Source organism: Dicentrarchus labrax, unplaced genomic scaffold (genome assembly GCF_905237075.1).
Source record: "Dicentrarchus labrax unplaced genomic scaffold, dlabrax2021, whole genome shotgun sequence".
NCBI classification, from domain to species: Eukaryota; Metazoa; Chordata; class Actinopteri; family Moronidae; genus Dicentrarchus; species Dicentrarchus labrax.
This window is the reverse complement of record NW_026136723.1, coordinates 22,894,794-22,915,972: the sequence shown is the minus strand read 5'-3', so window position 1 is coordinate 22,915,972 and position 21,179 is coordinate 22,894,794. Positions and strand designations below refer to the sequence as shown.

Here is a 21,179-nt window from a genome sequence, read left to right as displayed (position 1 = left end):
CGACGACAGGCGACAGGTGCGCGTCAGCACAGGTGAGACAAGACATCTGTTGGAACATCTCAAGGCTGTTTGGTTATAATGAATGCATGTTTATGTCAAATAACTGTAGGAAATAGTTTGTTTATTATTTAATTATTATTATTTATTCTAATTTTAAGGTAGCTGAGTTCTAGTTTAAAGTTAAAGTTTGTCAAAAGTGATTTGATTAATATATATTTCTGACAAAAGGTCAGATAAAGCACAAACACTATAAAATGTACAGGCGTAAAAAAGGTTTAAAAAGATAATATAGTTGATTATTAGGAAGAAGGTTCATCCTAAATAGTCAATTAACTCCTAAAAATACAATTAGAGTCAAAACAATGAGTTGGTGAGGAAACTAATCAGCAAATAAACTGTTCTGATTGTTAAATAATTATCTTGTTCTTGTCAGTTGCGATGATTTGCTGCTTTTCTTTGTCTTGTGTGATAATAAACTGACTATCTTGGGTTTTGGATTGTTAAATTATACAAAATAAGTCTTATGAAGATTCAATCTTGGGCTTTAGTAATAGCTGAGTGGCTTGTTCCCACTATATTCTGTCATTTTATAGCAATTAATTGAGTTAATTAAGTTTTCAGCAGATTAAATAAGGTAGGTTAAATTATGTAGTGTAGTACTGTAGGTAATTATAAAAGTATAACCAGTTGCATTACAAATAAAAACAGCACACGTGCCTTTAATTTAGGGAATTTATTCGCCATTTCTGACACAGATTACAGTTCAGTATCTCAGTTGATCATGTAAATTAACTTCTTTATACAGTAGCAGTGGCATGAAAATAAATATACATAAAAAATACAAAACAGAAAAAAAGTAACGCTTCCAAATATGGAAGAAAATTATCTAGAACTGTGTGTTGCCTTATTTTATTTTTTCCTTTCTTTTCAGCAGGCATGAAGATGCAAAACGCCTAAAATATAAAAACTGAATGGGGCAAAACAAAGTCATCAGATCCTCTCTTAATAACTTAATGCATATCAGATCATAAATTACAACTTACACTTTCTGCTAAAAGAGATTAAATGATAATAATTCTTTCTGAGTTAACAGGATTTTATTGCACTTTCCAGAACCGTATTATTCAGTAGGCCAGTGTGGTTAAACAGCCAGCGCCTGCTCCACCTAGTGGTTCTTCTCCACAATGAATGAAGCACTTTCTCATAAACGTTATCTTCTAGAAAAAAGGGACAAAGAGGTTTGTAGGGAGAAGAGATATGTACATACAGTATATATGGATCAGGCCGCCTTGGACAGGCACAAGACATTCACAGTTCTTCTCTACATGATGCATAAATACAAAAAAAAAACATTTGTAATCACAGATTGTGAAGTTTGTCTGGAGTGTTGCAAAAAAACAGCAATCACTTAAATTTTGAAAGACGACTGATATTACAGTATGTGCTATCATTTATGTGGGCCTGTTATTGCTGGTTGAACTCTCCTGATCAATAAGAGCAGTCTTCCATTAAGTTTGCCAACAGCAGATATAGATTAACACAGTCACTGGTTGTAAATGAAAAAAAAAAACCCAAAATAAAATATATATTGCCTCACAGGAAATATAATTTATATATATTAATATACATGTATAACTCATTTATAATATATGCTTTCTTAAAAGTAAAAACAGAATGTTTGTGGTTTTTAAAATATGGAAAACCTTTTGGTTTTTGCAATAAAATATATGTAACTCTTCTCTTCTACACAGTACAGTAAAAGTTTGATCTTCAGTTTTATGAGGACAAACCGGTGTTTGTTTTAAAGCGTACCATAGTTAACAGTTTGGTCCACGTGTCACTATTAGTGTACAGTATTGAAATGCAGTTACTTCTTTGTCCGAACTAGAGATATGAAAATAAAAAGTGGAAAGATATGCAGCCGTCTAATCCACAGTTTTGCTGATGCTTAAAAGCAGAACGAATCACTTTTTCCCTGACCCTTCTTCGAGTTCAATCGAGCATTTACACGACGGTAACAACACATTGTGGACAAAAACAGTTTTAACATATGTAGACACATAATGAAGGCATCAACCCTTAACAGCCAGCGTCCCAGGTCAACAACAAAAAAACAAGTAAAATGGTTTTTGATAACACTGTTGCTGCCGTCCAAACTGCCTTTTCGAACCTCAGGCACTTCTTTCTTCACGTCGCTTCGCCAGTAGCTGGGAGGTCCAGAGCCATCAGACGTGTGTTAACAACCCCACAGTGCATCCATACTTGGCACACGTATATATTTTAATTTTGGGTGCTTGAGGCAGAAGAGTAGGGCCGGTGGTGTTGTAATAGAGAGTCCTCCCCCTCCCTCATCTGTACACTTTTCATGCACAAGATCCTCCTCGCTCCTCCCATTTTGTCAGTTAGATCCGGCTAACTTATCAGGCTGTGTAACGTCCCCCCTCGGGGGTTAAAATCTCAATCCAGAGCTTTTATCCTCCCCCCCACCACCCGGACAGGAGTGCAGAGATGTTGGCGTTCACATGAAGTGGTGGTCTGCTGGCGGTCCGTAGGAGAAACCTGGAAAGGCTCCGGCTGCTTCCTTGACGCTGCTGGTCACAGCAGTCAGGGTCTCGGTGCACAGAGAGGAGGACACGGGCAGGTGGGTGAACTCTGGGTCGAAGTGTCGGAGGTCTGTGGGTCCGCTCTGTGAAACCAAGCAGGACGGACAGGAATTAGACATGTAACTAAATAGATGTTTATATTAATGAATCATGACGCTGTAATTTGGTAATATATCGACTGTTTGATTGTAAAAACGCCAAACATTTGCTGGTTCCAGCTTCTTAAATGTGAAGATTTACTCAGTTCAGTGTTTATATGATTGTGATTAAGTAGTTAGACAATTACTCATCAACAAGACAAAACATTTTTAAGCATAAATGGCAATAATTAACTTTTTCTAGCTTCTAAATTTGGATATTTTATGGATTTCTAAGTCTCGTGTGATACTAAATTGAATATCTTTGGGTTTTTAAAATGTGATGATCATTTTTCACTATTAGCTGACAGTTTATGGACCTAACAATTAATCGACGAATTTCTATATGAAGTGCTAATCAAGGTAATTGTCACTTGCAGCCCTACAGTAAAGGATTTTAGATTGTTTTTAACAGCTGACTTTGACCAGTGGTTCTCAAACTGTGGAGCAGTGCCCCCTGTTGCGGCATAGAGCCACTGCAGGAGGTGTGTGGAGGATCAGGGGAAAATATGGAGTGAAACTAAGTTGATGGAATATTATTTACGAAGGGAAAATAATAAACTAACTAACTAAAAAACGTACTTACTTAATACTTTTTATTAGTTGTGTACCCTAACATTGGTAATGATTGATGAAATTTCTGGAGTGGTGTGGCTTGAATATTTTAGGCCTTTAAAAGCAGGCACGCCAGAAAGGACGAGTTGGCTCTAAAAAAATGATGCCATTTTCCAATATTTTCTGGCATTTTATAGACTAAATGTATTAATTGATGAGAAAATAAATCAGAATTTACAGCCCTAGTTTGAACTTACCACTGAGGGGATGAATGGAGGTGTGATCTTCTTGGCCATCAGATCCTCCCAGTTGATTGGAGAGAAGAAGGAGTGGTACTTGAGTTCAAGCTGGAGGGAAAAAGAAATACTAGATCAGCAGACTGATGGCAATCAAGCTTCACAGATCTCCTGCAGTTGTTTGTGTTACAACACTTACAAAGTCATCCTTCACTCCCAGCCTCTTGGTCCGGTCCTTCTGCAGGAGCCCCTCCAGCAGTTCCCTGCCCGAGTTTGACACGTTGGGCTTGAGGACAGGAGACTTGTGCAGGATGTTGTTGTACATCTCGGCTGTGTTGCGACTGTAGAACGGGGGCTGTAAAGCAAACACAACAACAAATTAAGTTTCTTTTAACGCACAAACGAGCAGTAGAGTTGCACTAAAGAGGTATAAAGTCATAGATTTCACTTACGAGTCCATAGAGCATCTCGTAGAGCACTGATCCCAGACACCACCAGTCCACTGTGCGGTCGTACGCCTGCTTCTGGAGAACCTCAGGGGCCAAATACTGCGGAGAAAGCAACAAGAAAGAGTCAACCCATGTCCGACAGTTATAATTTGTCCTTGGTGGAGTTTCTGTGTTGATGTATGAAAGGCTGGAGATTAGGTTTTTTTGTACCTCAGGCGTCCCACAGAAGGTTGTTGTTGTACCATTGGCCTCAACACCTTCTTTGCAGAGGCCGAAGTCTGTGAGGACAATGTGTCCCTGCGAGTCTAACAGGATGTTCTCAGGCTTCAGGTCCCTGTGAAGAAGAGGAAGAAAGAGTTTACAAAAATGACTCAAAAGCTTCAAAGTTACTCTCACGCAGTCATGCCTTCAGTTCAATTCAGTGTCATGTTAATGTATGTCCACTAGGGGGCGGTGGAGGATCGCTCTTTACCTGTAGACAATGTGGAGGGAGTGGAGGTAGCCAAGAGCACTTGCAATTTCAGCAGCATAGAACCTGGCTCTGGGCTCCAGGAAGATCCTCTCTCTCTGAAGATGGTAGAACAGCTGGAGAGAAAACAGACAAACATCTGTCAACATCAGCTTGAAACTTATTTTTTTTATGTTATTCTGATTCTAGTTTGAAGCTCTTGCTTTAATTTTTTGGGCGTTGTGAGATTTGAACTCACCTCTCCACCGTTGACGTAGTCGAGTACAAAGTACAGCTTGTCAGTAGTCTGGAAGGAGTAGTGCAGCCCCACCAGGAAGGGATGCTTGATGTTCTTCATCAGCACACTGCGCTCAGCCATGATATGCTTTTGCTGTAGAGGAATATATAGAAGTTAATGACATTATATAGCAGAAGGAATATGGAGTGAGTGGGATGAAAACATATCTAAAAGGGCTTACTTCTTTCTTCTTCATGATGATTTTCTTCTGTAGCACTTTGACGGCGTAATATTTGGTGGACTCCTTGTGCCGAGCCAGCAGAACCTGTAATGGAGCAAATATTTGCATCAGTGATGGCGATGGCGGCGGCGGTGATGGATGTGAGCAGATAAGAGACGGTAGTTACATAAAAGAGAAGTTAGACAGACTCACCTTTCCAAAGCTGCCTTTGCCGATGATTTTGAGGTAGTCAAAATCACAGGGTTTGATCCTAATGTAGAGGAACAAAGAGATGATTAGGATCTTTATTGACACATATTAAGGTGTATGTGTTTTAAAAAAGTGTTGCTACGTACATTAAAAATAAAGAGTTTTTTATGAGGCTACTTACTGAGTTTCCTCAGCCAGGGAACTGCGTGAATTTAGGTACATCTGAAAGATACGACATGGGGACATGTATGAATACATTGCCTTGTTTTGGAAAGAAAATGAGTCATACAGTCAGTAAATAGTCGGTGCTTACCAGACTTTCAGGAAGTTCATCATCTTCAACCTCCTCGTTTTGATTCTCATCAATCTTCAGGAAGTTGTTCACTTCAACACTGGAAAAACAAACAAACAAAGAACTGGTTGTGAGATGGATTTTGTTATCAGTTATTATCTGTTTCACAATATGGTTTATTCTGTGAATTCACAGGATCTGGTGAGACTGAAAAGCTGAATAAAACGCTGCCCTGCTCGGGCATGAATGACCGTGTGAAACATCCAGACAGGTCAAGTTTAGGACAGGCTCATCGGCGTCTAACAAGCCTAACGCGTCTGAGAAAAAGCTTAGCCGCTGACCCACGACAGGAAGGGTTCAGGTGGCTCGGCTGGACTCAGCGGTCCAGCTCAGACCCCTCACGGAGTATCTGGAGGGGGACAGATGGAGCGCACAGGTATTTTTCCACAGCACCAGACCCCGACCTGGAGGGCTGACCCTGGGAGTTCAGGACGCTGTGGTGGCACGAGCCATGTATCATGTAATAACTGAATTACCGGTTTATCCTCGTCTAGGGGACAGAGGGGATTTGCTGGGAAGGTGATTAGGCAGTGGAGAGGTTGTTAACCGGCTCGTCATGAAAGGACTATTCTTGCCCTGGCTTCTTGGACCCAGATTATACTGTTAACAGGATGTCCTGCCAAACTCAGGTGGCTGATTGGATTGGACGTTGGTCATGAATGGGCTAACGATCAGAAATAAATACAAGAGCCAGGAAGTAACCGATGCCCAGAGATGCTCTTTGTAGGGCCAATTTTCCATCCACATCTAACCTTCATCCCCCCATTACAGTGAAATATCTTTTTAATGGAAATACTCACTGTTGGCAGATATGCGGTGTAGACACCAGCTTCTGGATGAAGTCATTCAGCCCCATTTTTCTCTCCTTGATGAAAGCTGCAGATGGAGAAAGAGAGAGGAAACATGTCTTTGAGAGGGAGAGCATCACACACACACACACACATATCACTCACCACAAACAAACAAAATGCGTGTTTCATTAGAGGAGGAAATATCTGTGTTAGAGCTGTAATCCGGTGTTTTTTGAGTTCCTCATATCCTGTTATAGGGTATATTTGCGTGTTGGGCATAGACCTCTAATGCTGCGGGCTTATAGGTTATGCAACCACTTGGGTCACTCATTCAGATACCGACAGTGGTGGCCAACAAAGCATTTTCCATCCTAGATTCTCACCACAACGCAAATAAGCAGTTATGACCCTTTTTTGGGGGGGCTGCAAGACTCAAATCCAATATTCTTATTTTATTTTATATTTATTTCTATAATAATAAAATACAACAAGAAAAGCACTTTGCAATTAGGCTCAATTAATCTCTTGACTGCAGCATCGCTTACTAATCAACACACACACACACACACACAATATATATAACAGGTTTAGTTTGGATCAATAATCATTACATAGTAAAGAATATGCATTGTGATAATTGTCTTTAAAGCTCACCGGTGAGAACCGTGACTATTCCCCTCATTTTGCAGTAAGTAAGATCACATCCAGCCTCAGTCACAGCCATGTTGAGCCCGAGATAAATATCCAATGTAAACACGGTGGTTGGAAAAAGCAAACAAACAACAACAACAATAGTTTCCTCTCTGCTCCTCTAAAGCACTCTGGGTATCTTTCACTCAGTGTCCGCTTATGAAGACGCGTCCGCTCCGCTCTCAAACAGCCGCTGCTCTCACCGCGACAGCCAGCCAGCTCATATATATACGGAACCCACGTGGTTCGCTTCGGGTGGGGGGGGGGGGGAAGGACACGCCCCTAATCGCGTCACCAGCGTAACCACGGCAACCACTGGGGGGCCTGACGTCACGGGATTCCGCTGCAGCCATATTCTGCCTGTAGGAGGGAGGAGGAGGTGGTGGAGGAGGGAGGGGGGGATGACGAGAGAGAGCTCACCGCAGAGGAGGAGGAGGGTGGGAAAGATCACCCCTCCACCCACCTCCTCCTCACTCCTCTTCATCGTTTTCTCTAAATGGAAAGCTCCCAAGGATTTAAAGAGACTGCAATCACTCAAACAGAGCTGATGCTGCAGGACCCCCGAAAAAAGGAGCTGGATCCGACTCCTCATTCAGCTGCAGTCGTTTTATTTTGAAAGCATGTCGATGTAATGTGTGTCAGGATTGCTGCAGCTTCTGAACCCTGGTGATCCACACAAAATACTATATAATGCATGATTGAAAGACACAACTAAAATAATTCTGCTTATTTAAATCAATGCAGTTTCCAGGAATCTCCATGTGCTCTGCATTCTGGATAATTAGTGGATTTTCCAAAGCTGATGAGGCCAAGGTTATAAAGATGACTCTGCACGGCTGAATTATATAAAGTTCAGAGAATTGACACATGACGTCGTGCTGTAGTCTAAGCCGAAGCGGTGATCAGTCCAGCTGTCGCAGATGTGGTCCACTAACCCTGTATGTTACGTAACTGTGCCATAATGCAGATAGCTTTACTGCCTGAGGAGAGTGAGCTGCACAGCAAAAAGTGAGAGTGTGTGTTAGTGATTTTTAAGATGAGGTTATTTGGTGTCTGTTGAAGTGACGTTTGATCCCTCACAGAGGAATTATAGCTTTGGGATGATGATCTATTAGTGTTTAATCCCACAAAGGACACAAACATTTCTCTTGTAACTGCGGCTTTCTGTTACAGTCGTGGAAAGTACTGTATATACTGAGTATAACTGTGAGGTACTTTTTGTGCTACTTAATTAAAGGGAAATATTGTACTTTTTACCCCACTACAATTATTTAATCATATATGTAGATTATACAAAATAAACTGTTTCCAGCTTCTGAAATGTGAGGATTTGCGGCTTTTCTTGTGTTTTAACTGAATATCTTTGGAGTTTTCGGTCAAACAACAACAAAATATTCTGATAACTATCAGCAATATTTCACTATTTCATTTGATAATGAGAATAATCTTTAGTTGTAGCCCTTAATTGTTATGGATTTAACTCTCCAACAGTGTATAAAACAGTCAAATAAGCCTCAACCATCAGTAATAACCAATAATATAATATTATACACTCACAGATGTTGTTTTCTGTATTATGAGTAATTTTACTTTGTAGCATTTTGCAAATGATACATGCTTTTACTTGAATAATAATTTAAAAGCAGTATTTTCACACTGTTGTATTGCATCTTGTAGGACTGCAACTATTAATTTATCATAATCTGCAGATTATTGTGCCATTTTGTCTATTTTCTGACATTTGACAATAGGAAACAAGTCATGTTTTGTCCAGCCAGCAGTCTAAAACCCAAAGATATTCAGTTTATTGTCAAATAAGACAAAGAAAACCATCAAACCATCACCATCAGAGAAGCTGAAAACCAGCAAACGTTCCACCAAATGTTCTCAAAAACATCTACTTCAAGCTAGCTCTGCCAGCGGAGGGAAACTCCTGGGTTTTGTCCCCCCCAGTTCAACATGTGACAGTCATGTATTATTTTTAATGGAAGTGAGCCATCACAGGACCGGTAGTGCTTGTAATGTCGAAAGAGGAAGTTAAGTGCCTTATCTGCGGTGTAAGGCCCAAACAGAAAACTGGTGTGGAGCCAGCCGGCAGGGTATCATGTCGTACTCTGGAAATGTACCTAAGCAAACACTCACAGCTCAACTTCAGCTCTGTTTACACACAGATACACACACAGATCCGATTTCATGACAGCGACACCTCTCTGAGGCTTTGTGCAGGGCTTTTTTTTTTCTTCACCTCATGTCTCTGAATTATTCAAGTGTATCGTGTTATCATCTCTGGTAACTTGTAGAAGGATAACTCGGGGCAGTTCCCTCGAACGGTGTTTGATTTGCATTTTCTGTTGTGATGGAACAGAAAGTCAGGTGCTGTAGAGCCAAACAACAGCTGGTTGAAGGAGCATTTCCCCTTTTTTCTCTAAGCGATCTTTCTCTGCGTAAGAAAAACGACACAATGATGATGAAGTGTGAAAGGAATCTCACACTAACACGTCAGTCCGATTAGAGTCTTTCCTGTTCTGAAAGATATCAACTATCTGTTCTGTAGACGGTTTCACATCACCACAAATGAGCTAAAACATGCATCAGAGATGGTATCGCTCTCAGTTTCTCTCTCTCTCTCTGTGTCTCTCTGTAAATGTCTTTTCTCGTAACAGATTAATCAGGGGTTTTATTTAGCAACTTCACAAGCGCTGCCCTGCTTTTCTATCGCTCTGGTCCAGTCGTGTGATTGACGCTGTGCAGACAGGCAGCCCTTCCATGACAAGTAGTCATGTGAGTCACCTGCCGCCACATCTACTGAAAGCCCCTTTCAGCTCTTGCAGGGTGCCACCGATCATAACTCCCCAGCCTCAGCAGGGTGCCACATGACTACAGGCTCTTTTCTGGGGCTGCAGGTTGGCGTGTGAATAGCATTTGACAATTAACCCCAGTTTGTGCCTCTGGTGTTACATTTGAGAGGAGTTTTCTGAAAAACTAATACCAGACCATATTTGAAAAACCCTAAAGGTTGTTCTTAAAGTATTTCTAGAACCCTTAAACCTGCAATAACTTAAGGCAAGTGAACAAATATAATAACATTTTTAAGTTAATATGTTAACATAGTTTCCAGCTGTTACGCAGCAACATTATAATTCCTTTGGAGTCATGTTTCTGGCCTCCTGATGAATGGAAGTCCGATACTAACTCTCTTTTAGCTCTATTTTTGGTCTCCACCCACTCCTGAGGGGGAATATTTGGCTCTTTAGCTGCTAGAATCTCCACTATGTTCACCAAATACTTGATGAATGTGTCTGTCTGTCGCTGAGCGGGTAGTGTACTGTGGGTTTTTAGAGCGTTTTATCTGCGGCGGGTGAAGAAATGCTCTGAGAGCTTTGAGAGTGAACCAGAACAGTAAAGTTGTGGGTCGGACAGACAAACAATGAGCTCTGTAAAGCAGAGAGTAGATGATTTCTCTGTAGGTTCGACACTACAAACGACCCCTTCCACACTGTCACACTGTTCTTACTTTCATTTTCACTTATTGTATTATTATTATACTTATTGTAACAGTATCAGTGTACATTTGGTGGCACTACTATACTTAAATAAAAGTAAAAGTCCGGAGTACAAAATGTTACTTAAGTAAAAGTACAGAACTATTATCAACACAACAGACATAAAGTACTAAGGGCTCCTGTTAAAGTTTTATATTATTATATAATATTATATTATTCTGTTTTTATCACTAAAGAATACATGTAGGAGCATCTTATTGTTGTCAAGGTGGAGCCAATTTTAGACTTTATTTGTATACTAAAGTGCATTATATCATATGTTTTGTTTTGTTCATAATGTAAGTATCAAATAAATGTAGTGGAAGTATAAAGTGGCGTAAAATAGAAATACTACAGTATTGTACTTGAGTAAATGTACTTAGTTGTGTAATGTGTAAATTGAGCAAAGAGATAAGAACTTTGTTTGAGAAGCATTTTAGGATTAAAGGTTAATAATCTGTATTATTGTGCAGTGGATGGAATATTTTCTCACCCAAAAGTTAAAAAAGTCTTATTAAATGACATTCTGGGTGTTTCACAAATTGCCGGGTGTTTCTATGTCAGAAAATTGGACGATTAACTCGACTCGAAACTAGACTTCTACCTGCCCTGCTGCTTGCCACCAGCGTAGTGGGTGGGAGGCAGCAGAAGGTGGATGAATGAGTCACACAGGTCCTCAGTGGCCAAATGTAGGGCTGGCAAGAAAGGCTGTTGGCTAATGAACATGGAGGATCTCTAATTACAATGTGGGTCTTGTTGACCAGCTCTCGCCGGCCTTATGAGTTTCACACCCACACAGTTCAACTTCATCAGCCTCTGATCTCACAGATCTCAAAAAAATCATATCTTTTCTCTCCAGTTCCTCTTTTTGTTGTCTGAGCTCGCCGCCTGCATCATTGCTCACACAGAGAACCACAGAGATGCAGACCGGAGGTGGTGGTCCGGTCCCACAGCGTCGCAGTGCAGCCTCAGGCCCCAGCGAGTGGGAGCAGGTTTCTGGCTCATGAAAACAGTTAGAATTACAACCGTCTTTGTTTCCCTCCTGAATTCCCAGGCAGGAGATGAGATGTGTGTTGTTTTTTTAAATTATTTTGCTCATCCTCCACGGGGATTAGATGGCTGCTCATGCGCCTGCTTCATCAGAAATCTTTGCTCTCTTATGTGATGACTCAGACACACACTGCTGCCAAATTATTACAAATGATGCATTACTTTAATTTGCTGCCAAGCTAGAGGGATGATCCTGCCTATTTTGAACTGCAAAGCCTCTATTAATTATATTAATGTGACTGCTATTAGTGCTATAATTACTATCGTGATGGTAAGAGGAGCTTTGGACTGAAGTGCTCTGGTATTACCTCCAGTCTAACACCATATTTCTGCTGTTACTCCGGTGCTGTATGTGACTCTATACAGCAGGCTTCCTGTGCGATACTGACACTATAACAGTTCAGTCAAGAGGAAGAAGATAAAAAAAAAAAGCCATTTTCATTCAGAACGCCAGTCATTCACTAACCGCACCTCACATGTAAGCCAAACAGCATGAATCAGTGGACAGTGGTGACTTCCGTTATTGAATGCAGTTCCTGTTTCTCTGTTTCGTGGCCTGCATTCTGATGATATGAAATATGACACGTGGGAAGGGAAAAAAGCGCCCAGACTAGCCCAAATAAAGCGGACACACTTGCACAGCCACCACCAAGTTATTCATGTGATCCAGTTTGTGGTCTGGCTGAGTGTTGATGGCATCGTTAATCCAGCGTAAACCTCGTGAGGTCAGTTATCGCTACGAGATATTCATCCAGAAAATATCCACTGAGAATCAATTGAGTGTGGCGGATGGAAACAAAACCAATTAATGACGTGATTTATATGATGACGACAATGAGACTCTTGTCCAATTGTGAATTTATAATATAAATGATGATAGTTATTTGGAAATGTACAGTAATCCTTCTCCACTTGGCCTGGTTCTCTTTAAAGGGGGTTTTCACCTTGAGGTGAAGTTTCAGTTCTCCAGGTTTCTGTCGAATTTACATCACAATCTGGACCTTAATTTACATTATAGGCGTCACACCAACAATAAAACCAGAAAGCAGTCATGTGTATTTTTGTTTTCCCTAGAGAGAGAGAAAAAGAGAGCAGTGGAAAAACACTGCCCTTCAACTGGTTCACAAATTCTTTCACAATTAAAGTTGTGTTAAGTAAAAGATTAATACAATGCTTTTACTTTGAAAAGGACCTTTAAACTGTACTAAAATATATGGATATGAATACCAACGGATCCTTTTCACTGTCCTCTTTCTGCTGGGAGATGCCCCGACGCACACAGGCCAGTGTGACCGCTCTAACTGTTAACATGGGCGCTGAAATAAAAACCAAGACGCACAAACGCCATGCAGTCATGGGCGGTATGAACCACGGGTAAGGAAGAGCAGTTTTCAGTGATCTGTCAGTGGGTTAACGTCTGATCCAATCACCTCCTAAGTGTAATTTTGGTCCGCGCAAAATCATGAGGCCCCCTAATCCAAACATATACCGACTGAGCATTTCCAGACCACAGTGAGTGAAGTTAAGTTTATGGCCAAATATGTTCATCTGATCATGGCTAACATCCAGAAGTACAAACAATAAAATACAAAGGAGACGTTGCTGACTGAGAGTTAGATGATAGCACTCCCATGTCATGCACAGTGAATTCGAAGCTTAGCTTAGCTTAGCATTAAAAATGGAACTGGGAGGAAACAGATAGTCTGGCTCTGTCTTAAAGTGACACAGTCGGCCTACCAGCACCACTAGAGATGACTCATTATCACCACATATCGTGTTTGTTTAACACGTATTAAAAATAAAAAGTTGTGGTTTTTACAGAAACTATTTCTTAGGGGGGAGCAGTGACTTCCTGCAGTCTTAGTTGTTAGACTTCACGACCACAACTTGTTTTTCTACTTTCATATTCACCATACAAACATTATAGTCTAACTCTCTGCAACAAAGCAAATAAGTGTATTTCCCAATTTATGTTTTTGTTTTAAGGTTTAGGAGCTACTACAAAAGGAAAAAAATTGCTTTTTAATTTTTAATTCTTGCCTTTCTATCTGTATCCGTGGGAACAAAACAGTTTTGGGTTTTTTTGACTATCTCTGAACCAACCAAAATCATCCAATCCTCTCTGTCCTGGTTACAGTGTCAAGGCCGGGCAGTAGCTTTCATCCTCTCATGTGACAAATGAGATTAAAAGCCAGGGGAGCTGCAGAGAGGAGGTGAGAGGCTCTTGCGTTTTGACATTACAAAATTAACCAGACAATCCGAGAACAGACAGAGGAGAGCCAAATTATGCTTTTAAATTTGGCATCCGGTTGTTTGTGTAGCCAAAAAGGCAATCGAAGTAATGCCAATGACGTCAAACAGCAAGTAGAGGGAACGCAGGAGGGTGGATGGGGATTGAATAGTTAATAAACATGTATTTGTCACATGATTGAATAGGAAAACAAAAAGGGACAGTATTGAGATGATTGAGCTGTTTTATGTAGACAAGAACGTTAGAAGAGGGAAAGTTGCACGTCTCAAGGTGCATCCTCCTCTGCTGTAGTGCTGAGAGGCTGCACAATACCCCCCCCCAGACAATCTTATAGCACAGACACTGAATTAAAAGAGCCACCTACCTATGAAGGATTTCTTGCCGGTCTTCATGTCCTCCTAAGTGTTTGATTATATTTGCTATCGAGCACTGGGTCTCTGGTGAGTGAGTGTCTGTCTGCTGCAGAGCGTCCAGGTGATTGACTGCATGAAAAAAAGATGTCCTGTAAATATGCCTCCCTCTCCTTCTCCGTCTTCTCTTTCAGTGGCTCTCACTGCAGCTCTGGTCTGAAAAAGTGTTCGATTCACAGGCAAATAACTTTCCCCGCTGCACTTCCCTCTTTCCTCTGCTGTTTCTTCCTCTTATCGCCTCGCCTGCACTGAGACCAAATAGCTGAAACCAAAGATCTGTGACGCACCTGCTTCTCCTCCTCTTTACAACCACCCACCCCCCACCCCCACCCCTGCCCTCACCTCCCCTCCACCTCCACCGTCATCTGTTCTTTTATCTACCTGGAGAGCATCGAACAAAACAAAAGCAGGTGTCTGGTTACGGCTCCCGTGAGTGTGGGAGTCCCGCTGGAGGGGAAACCAGTTTCCATGACACGGGAACCACCTGAGGAATACAGAGAACCCACAGAGAGGTCTTTAAAACTGGGTTTAATTGGCCACGACTACACAAGTGATGTGTTGGTTGCTCATCAGGCTCCTCTACCTCCTTCATTTACTGTCTCTGAGGAGTTTAGGGGGTAAAATTATCCAGTTAGTCACACTGACAGCCCTGATTGCTTTGTTAGCTATCTGCCTCGGGCTGTAGGCCATCAGATACAAGTGGGTGCTGCATGATGAAGAGCGAGGTCTGCGGGGGTTGACGTACAGGAGCAACAGCAGCATCATTGATGAGTTAGGCCAGTTTTTCACACAGTCAGGAGTTGAATTATGATTTGGCTTTGGAGGCTGGACAAGAGCACTACAGTCATACTGTATTTAGTTTACGCAGATGAGAGGATGTGATAAATCTATTACCCAAGTTTACAAGCTGAAAATTTACAGCCTCAACACCGACAACCTCAACAAAATCAAACATAAATTCAAAATTATTGCTATTTACTGCTTCGCTGCTACAGACACATTATACAAAGTGTAATATACAAGGCTGTATACATACAGAAGGGTGAGAAATTATGATTTAGTGTAATAGTAAGATGTTGCTCCACCAGAACAGCTTCAGTACAGACTGTACAAGTCCCTTAAAGGTCCAGAGTTTAGGATTTAGTGGCTTCACCCTCCCAAGTGAGGAGGAGAAACTACGGTGGCCGTTAACCTCCCCTCTCTAGAGCCAGTGTTTGTATGGTAGAAACATGGCAATTTAACATGGCGGACTCCTTGGAAGGCAACAACCAACATCTTTAGATTAACAAGGTAACAAAAACATAACAATACCTATATTCAGGTGAGTATACACTAATAAAAACATACTTATAATAACAATACTATATTCAATTTCTGCCAATAGATCCTCCTGAATGCTACACACTGCACCTTTATACTCTACTGGAGGGATGAACAAAATCCTTCCAAAAGACACTGAATCATTTGCTGTTTCATTGATGGTAATCAATCATTCTCACACGCACAAGGTTTATTCAGATATCTGCTTTAATTCGTCACCCGTTTCTATAAAGACCTTTGTAGGAAGGAAAGCTGTGGTTTCCCTTTTCAGGCTGATATCAGTTTGCACCACAGCTGTAAACCTGAGAGTTGGTATCTGGATAATGACATTCAATACAAAGACTGTATTTACTGCTGGCATTAATAAGGGTTCTTGTGATCTCGATTCTGCCCCCATTGCGATCAGATTTCAGTATGCTAATTAGTTATGCTGTAATGACACACAATGCCAGAAAACACATGACTTCACAGGTCAACAACTTGATCAGGCGTCATTTATTATTGAAGCACTTTTTTCCGAGGAAAGACTGCTGCTACTTGCAGCTTTTGTTGGGCTTTCTTGAGCTAACAGGATGTTGGCGACCTTTCAACTTGCTGGGTGCATTTCTCTCTTAAGAATGTGGTCGCACTGCAGGCTGCATTTACGCTTCACGTGGCACCAACCAGGTGTAAATTGAGTCGTGGATTCAAGTCAGACCGCTACAACGAGGACGTGTGATTTCACTTTGACTTGACAGCTGTAAGACTGAAACTACTCGAGACATTAAACCCTAAATATTTGCTTTTATACTTGATACAGCAAAAACATTTACATTAAATACAATTTTCATCAACATCAATAGGCCTTGCATGGCCACACACTTTGGACATTGAATTATTAAGCGCATGCATTAAAGGGACTTTGTTTTCAGGGATGTAAAAACACTATTAACCCAACTTTGAAGTTCGATTTTTAATGGTCAGACACCTGAAAGGCTTTCAACTAGAATTGCAATTTGCCTATAAAGAAATTACATTCCTCCCAAACAAATGCCTGAGCTAGTTCAACCCTGCAAAACATGCAAATTCACTTGGACATACCTCAATCACAGTGATCGGCCTCAATTTTCTATCCAAATTCTAACATAAAGTTCTCTTATAATGATAATTGTGCAAAATTGTATTTGCATTGCTGATGAAAGAAGAGTCTTTACATAATTACAGAGTATTCTGTCTGAGGCGACATGCATATTTACGATGCCAGACTTTCATTCTGCCTTTATTGAATCTAAATCAAAAGCCTCTGACGCACAGATTCTTGCCCTGCTGCTGAACTCTGGCTTCACAGCAAACAGAAACTGCTCCCACCTCCGCCTAATGAGCATTATTTAAATTTCAGAAAACCTCAAGGGGTCAAGGAGAGTTTATAAATGTACTCATTCAAATTGGCTATAAAAGTGAGCCGGGCCTCCTCTTTAAAGCATCCACTGAGTCATCCTATATCTGCAGCCCTGTGTTGAAATGAGGCAGCTTCGCCAACAAACATATTTTTTCAGCCTGCTCATCACCTTGAACAACACTGCACGGCATAGTTCACAGGGAAAGTGAAAATAAATACAGATTGATATCATGTAACTTGAGTAAAGACTGCAGGGATGGGTTGTTGGTGTTTTTTTAAATAGAAATACAGCCTGAGCGTTTCATGATGAGACTGAAACAGGAATAATACATGACTAACCACTTTGGCTGCAGAGATTTGCATGTAATTTGAAATTAGGGCGAGTAGCAAAGTGTAAGACGCAGTTTGGTGTGAGATAGAGTGACGCAGAAACAGGGCGGATGTGTTGATTCAGATATGTGATTGTTTGTCAGCTTGTCGAGGAGTAAAGTTACGACAGAAATGGGAGAAACAATTGTTTGTTATGTTACTTGTTTACTCGACTTTTTCCCATCAGACACAAATACTTAAATCAAATTTTTTACAGTTGTTTGTTCAAGAGAAAGAGTGAGGAACTGGTTAATGTAATGCTAGAAGATTGATACCATCTCACATCTGTTTGTTAGATATGAAGGAGAGCCATTAGCTTAGCTTAGCTTAAGGACTGGAAATGGGGATCAGATATACTTTAATAAGCTAGCTTGGCTCTACTCAAATGTAATTGTGTGTGTGAATGAGAAGTATCTTCCTACCAGGACCTCTAAAGCTCCACAAATTAACATGTTATATCTTTAATACTCTGACCCTCATATGGAGTACAAATAAAATATAAGTGAGACATTTCCAGTCAGAGGAACGCAGCGTTTGTGTTTGCAACTGAAGCCGATCCCACAATGTGTTTTCATAAAACACCCAAAAGCAGAATTAGTTGTATGCGTTCATCCCGTCTTGCTGTCTCCGACAGATCTGCACCAGTGTTTGTCCACAGCTTTCCTGCTTCAGCATTACTCAACCCAATGACCCTTCTTTCCTTTTTTGCTCAATAACCGTTGAGCAAGCCTCGGTCAACTTTCTCCTTTCCTGTACTAAGATACACTGTGTCCTAGGCGTGTCTATGATGAAAAAAAGAGACATATATAAAGCTTATAGTCATCTTAAGTTATCCAAAGTTTGTTCAGAACGACCACGCTCCTTTTTGAGTGAAACAATGTGTAAAATTTCTCAGTGGAAAAAAAACAAAAAAAAACATACTTAATTATGAAAGTTTCTTTAACTTACAAAACCAAGTTAGTGTCACTAATTACTAGTAAAAGCTGCTTAAGCAAGAATCTTTTTGAACTTACAAAACTGAGTTTGTGTTACATAAAATGTTCGATGTAATCGGTTTCAACAATTGTTTTGAGTCAAAATAATCGTATTATAGTTGTATATGTCCGGACACTCATCAGCCTCTATTTCTTTATTTCTTATGTACAACCACAACACTGTAACATCATTGTCTGCTGACTGGATATAGGATTATGCTTATAATAGCTAAAAAGCAATACAGTGTTATAATTTTATGCTATTAAACTGGTAAAGACCTCAGAGTTTGCATTTACCGTCGGTCAAATTAGAGGGACATGACTCAAGGGCAAAGTACCCAGATGGGCTGCTCTCATCTATAGATGTAGATTAGCTAGTGTTAGTAAGCATTAGCTAGCCTAAAATGTGACTCCTGTCAATGTCAATATTACCCTTTAATTATCTTCCACTGTAGATGAGCACACAGCATAGAAAGTTGACAGAGGATCCAAAAGGGACTTAGGAAGGGTAAGTGAGTGAACTTGACGGACAAATAACCGAGCAGCGAGGAGGCCAGGAGGAGGCCCAGGGATTGAGATCACTCTGTCTGTACAGTAGGTCACTCTGAGAACAGCGCCGGCTCACCTGTTGCTATCTTTAACCTGATTAGCAGCAGGTCATGTTGGAGAAGATCTGTCAGTTGTGTGTGTGTCAGCTCAGCTCTTTCATTGTAAAAGTCAAGGAGGCTGGTTCCCATCTCATCTAATGCCAAAGCTGTCTTTCTGTAGAGTATGAAGAGACTTCGAAGAGACGTAGGGAAACTGAATTTTGTTCAGTTTCCAGGATGCCATAAAGAAACCTGATGCCAGTGTCCGTTTGAGGGTCATCCACGAGGTGAGGGTGGATTTAAAGGGATGCTCTCTAGACATGGAAGAGCTTATCACCTGCTGCCACATAAATAGAAACATGCTGGGCTACTTTAGTCGTCTTAAGAACCGTGTGATCTTAAATGTTAAATGTTGAGTCACACTTGGCACGGACAGAGAGGTCCTGACGTTCAATTTACAAATAGGACTGTTTCACGTAAGAGATTGAGACACATCAGAGTAGTTAAATCACAGATGTACAGCGATCAGCCGTAACATTATGAACACCGACAGGTGAAGTGAATATCACTGATTATCTCGTTATCATGACAGCTGTCAGTGGGTGGGTTATATCAGGCAGCAAGTGAACATTTTGTCCTCAAAGTTGATGTGTTAGAAGCAGGAGAAATGGGCAGCGTGAGGATTTGAGCGACTTTGACAAGGGTCTGATGGGTCAGAGCATCTCCAAAACCGCAGCTCTTGTGGGGTGTTCCCGGTCTGCAGTGGTCAGTACCTATCAAATGTGCTCAAAGGAAGGAAAAATGGTGAACCAGGGTCATGGGCGGCCAAGGCTCATTGATGCACGTGGGGAGTAAAGGCTGGCCCGTGTGGTCTGATCCAACAGAGGAGAAACTGGAGCTCAAACTCACAGACAATTGATTTTGAAACAAAACGTGACCCCAAGACCCAAAATCAGGAGCTTGACCACCCAAGTTTACAATAAGCAGAGTGAAAATCTCCCAGTAACATGAAGTGAAGGAAACAGAAGGATATAAACTGCAAACAGGCTGCTGTTTATGTACCAGAAACCCTTTAAACAAGTTAAGAAAACAAGAAATGAAATCTTGTAATAATGAGCTGTAGCTATGTCAGATGGTAATTTCACAGGCTGGAAGGAGACAGTGTAATTTACCAGCAGACATGAGATGCTTTATGTTTTCTCGTCACGTCAGCGCTGCTTCACACACAAACAGATCCTTTGCAGCCACTCGAGGGACACTCGCTACAAAGATAAGTGCAGTCGATCGCTTAACAGCTCCGTGTCAACCGTTTATCTCTACAGTACAAAGAACGAGAATAATATCACGTCTCAGATTGAACACCACCTTGATGTAGTCGTCAGTAAAACCAGGTACATCTAAGGTGAGGGCAGACCATTTACAGTCAGACTTAGAGCAGAGAAACTGACCCACTTTGGACCCTACGTGAAGCAACACTCAATGTGCCGAAGGACGAGAGGAAGGAAAGTTTAGGCCGACGGTGCTGCACTATTAAAATGTGACAGCTTAATTTCTGTCAGTAATGAGAACACTTTGCTTGGACTATAGTAGGGCATCTGGCCAGTCTACCCCCAAGGACAGAGCAGGATGGAAAGTATACCGTATAAATTTAGCCCACTCATCCCCCGCTCACTTGCATGTAATTCTCAGAAGTCCCCTGCTCTTTTTTCTTTTTTACACATCAGAAAAAACAGTAATGAAACACATTACATCACACTAAAAGGTCATATCATTAATGTCACCGCTTCCTATTACCCATACTTATAATCTCTCTATAAATGTCATTATCTGCCAATGATAGTGTATTGTATGTGCAGAATAGGGAGCTGTGTGTGTGTGTGTGTGCAGCTCTGCAGACCAGTGAGCTGGATGAGTTTAAATGTCTATCATAAATGTTTTGTGCTGGGAAAAGTTACACAACTCCTCCCATAGTGTTACCTAACTGCTGTGCTACTGGGGAGGATTACATGGATGTGGTGTGATACTGGGAATGATGTGAATGGGAGTGTAAGTGTGGGAGAGTCTGTCACATACTCAAAGCCATTAATCAGTAAATAAAGGCTTTAAGCAGAATGTGCAGGATTACTTAATGTCCCTCTATGTGTATGGGGATGGTAGTTAAGCTAAGTGCAAAAGAGTGGTTGCTACAGTATACAGTTTGTATTGGGCAGAAGTCTGTTCAGTAGTATTAATCTTCTGTTGACCATAAATATTTAAATCAACTGACTAAAGCGACATCCTTAGAGCCACGTGGCTCGCATTGGCTAGAAATTATGACCAAAGCAAAGAATCTGTGCCTATAACATATTTACTTGCTTTGAAAATTGGTA

General features: G+C 41.0%; 1 protein-coding gene across 2 annotated transcripts; it reads right to left on the bottom strand.

Moving 5' to 3' along the window:
- Nucleotides 1-718: 718 nt before the first annotated feature.
- si:ch211-195b13.1 (STKc_SGK domain-containing protein) lies at nt 719-14,460 on the bottom strand. Of its 2 annotated transcripts, none has more exons than XM_051391103.1 (13): nt 14,137-14,460; nt 6,249-6,324; nt 5,410-5,488; nt 5,278-5,318; nt 5,100-5,157; nt 4,908-4,991; nt 4,688-4,819; nt 4,453-4,565; nt 4,191-4,314; nt 3,984-4,079; nt 3,731-3,886; nt 3,553-3,642; nt 719-2,686 (listed from the first exon to the last, which is right to left on the bottom strand). In XM_051391103.1, the coding sequence occupies exons 1-13, from the start codon at nt 14,162-14,164 to the stop codon at nt 2,519-2,521; spliced, it is 1,245 nt and encodes a 414-aa protein (XP_051247063.1). In that variant the 5' UTR covers nt 14,165-14,460; the 3' UTR covers nt 719-2,518. The 2 variants fall into 2 exon arrangements, with proteins under 2 accessions (XP_051247063.1, XP_051247062.1); XM_051391102.1 differs by lacking the exon at nt 14,137-14,460 and adding an exon at nt 6,894-7,137.
- Between the last annotated feature and the right edge of the window lie 6,719 nt (nt 14,461-21,179).